This window comes from Camelina sativa, chromosome 12, assembly GCF_000633955.1.
Source record: "Camelina sativa cultivar DH55 chromosome 12, Cs, whole genome shotgun sequence".
In the NCBI taxonomy this organism is placed as follows: Eukaryota; Viridiplantae; Streptophyta; class Magnoliopsida; order Brassicales; family Brassicaceae; genus Camelina; species Camelina sativa.
This window is the reverse complement of record NC_025696.1, coordinates 4,405,988-4,406,826: the sequence shown is the minus strand read 5'-3', so window position 1 is coordinate 4,406,826 and position 839 is coordinate 4,405,988. Positions and strand designations below refer to the sequence as shown.

At 38.1% G+C, this 839-nt stretch overlaps 1 protein-coding gene across 2 annotated transcripts in view; it reads right to left on the bottom strand.

The window, feature by feature from the left end:
• LOC104730088 (transcriptional regulator ATRX) overlaps positions 1-839 on the bottom strand; it is a 7,563-nt gene that overhangs the window by 5,641 nt on the left and 1,083 nt on the right. The window contains exon 1 of one of the 2 annotated variants that reach the window (XM_010449174.1): positions 632-833. The exons of the other annotated variant lie outside the window; for it this stretch is intronic. Within the exon in view, the coding sequence (XP_010447476.1) occupies positions 632-733 (102 nt within the window). The 5' untranslated portion in view covers positions 734-833. Of the gene's footprint in view, positions 1-631; positions 834-839 lie in introns of those variants that run through there. 2 annotated transcript variants of the gene reach the window in all.

Genomic DNA, 839 nt, shown 5'->3' with positions numbered 1-839 from the left:
GTATATAAGGATCAACAAACTCCAAAATCACAACATCCCCACCACACACTTGAAACTGGGTTAAAGATATAAAAAGAACAAAGAAGCTATGGAGAAACTTAAACTTCATCATTCTTCTAGTACAGGTTGATTCACACAATTGCTTAACATCTAAGAATACCTGATATCAAACATAACAATACCAAACAAACTAACCCCCCTGACTCATATTTAAACCACACATCCTTGGAAGATGAAACCAATTCAGTATAAAAAAAAAATACATTGGCAAGAGCAGAATTGTTCAGGCAGTCTATGTAAAGCAGAATTCAATAACAATCACATCCTAACTAGATGCATGCTCAATAAACGCAGATGGAATGAGGGCACATCTAAATTTTATCAAAAACTGAGAAAAATCACCGTAAACAAGATTTCAAATGCAGGAATAGAGCATTGTGTAGGGAGATTCACAGAGCAAAATTGAAGGAAACAGCAAAAAGGAGAAACGAAGCAGGAGGCACTAGTAAAATCCAAATCAAGAAATCCACACTAAAACACATGCACACACTTAGCATTGCCACGAATCCGAAGAAGAACACCAAGAGAAACACACAGAAAAAGAAAAAAAGAAGAAGAGGAGAGAGCTCACGTCAAGGAGAGAAAGAAGCTCATCGACAGAAGAAGGTGGGTCAAGAAGCTTAACACCAGCTTCAAGAATCTGATTCTCGACCTCTTTATCAGAATCAGACATGACTCCCCTCTCCTTAGTTTCTCTTCTCTCTCTCGTTTCGATTCGGGATGCGTATCTACGAATTAGATCTCTACAAACCCTAGATTCAGGAAACACACACAGAGAG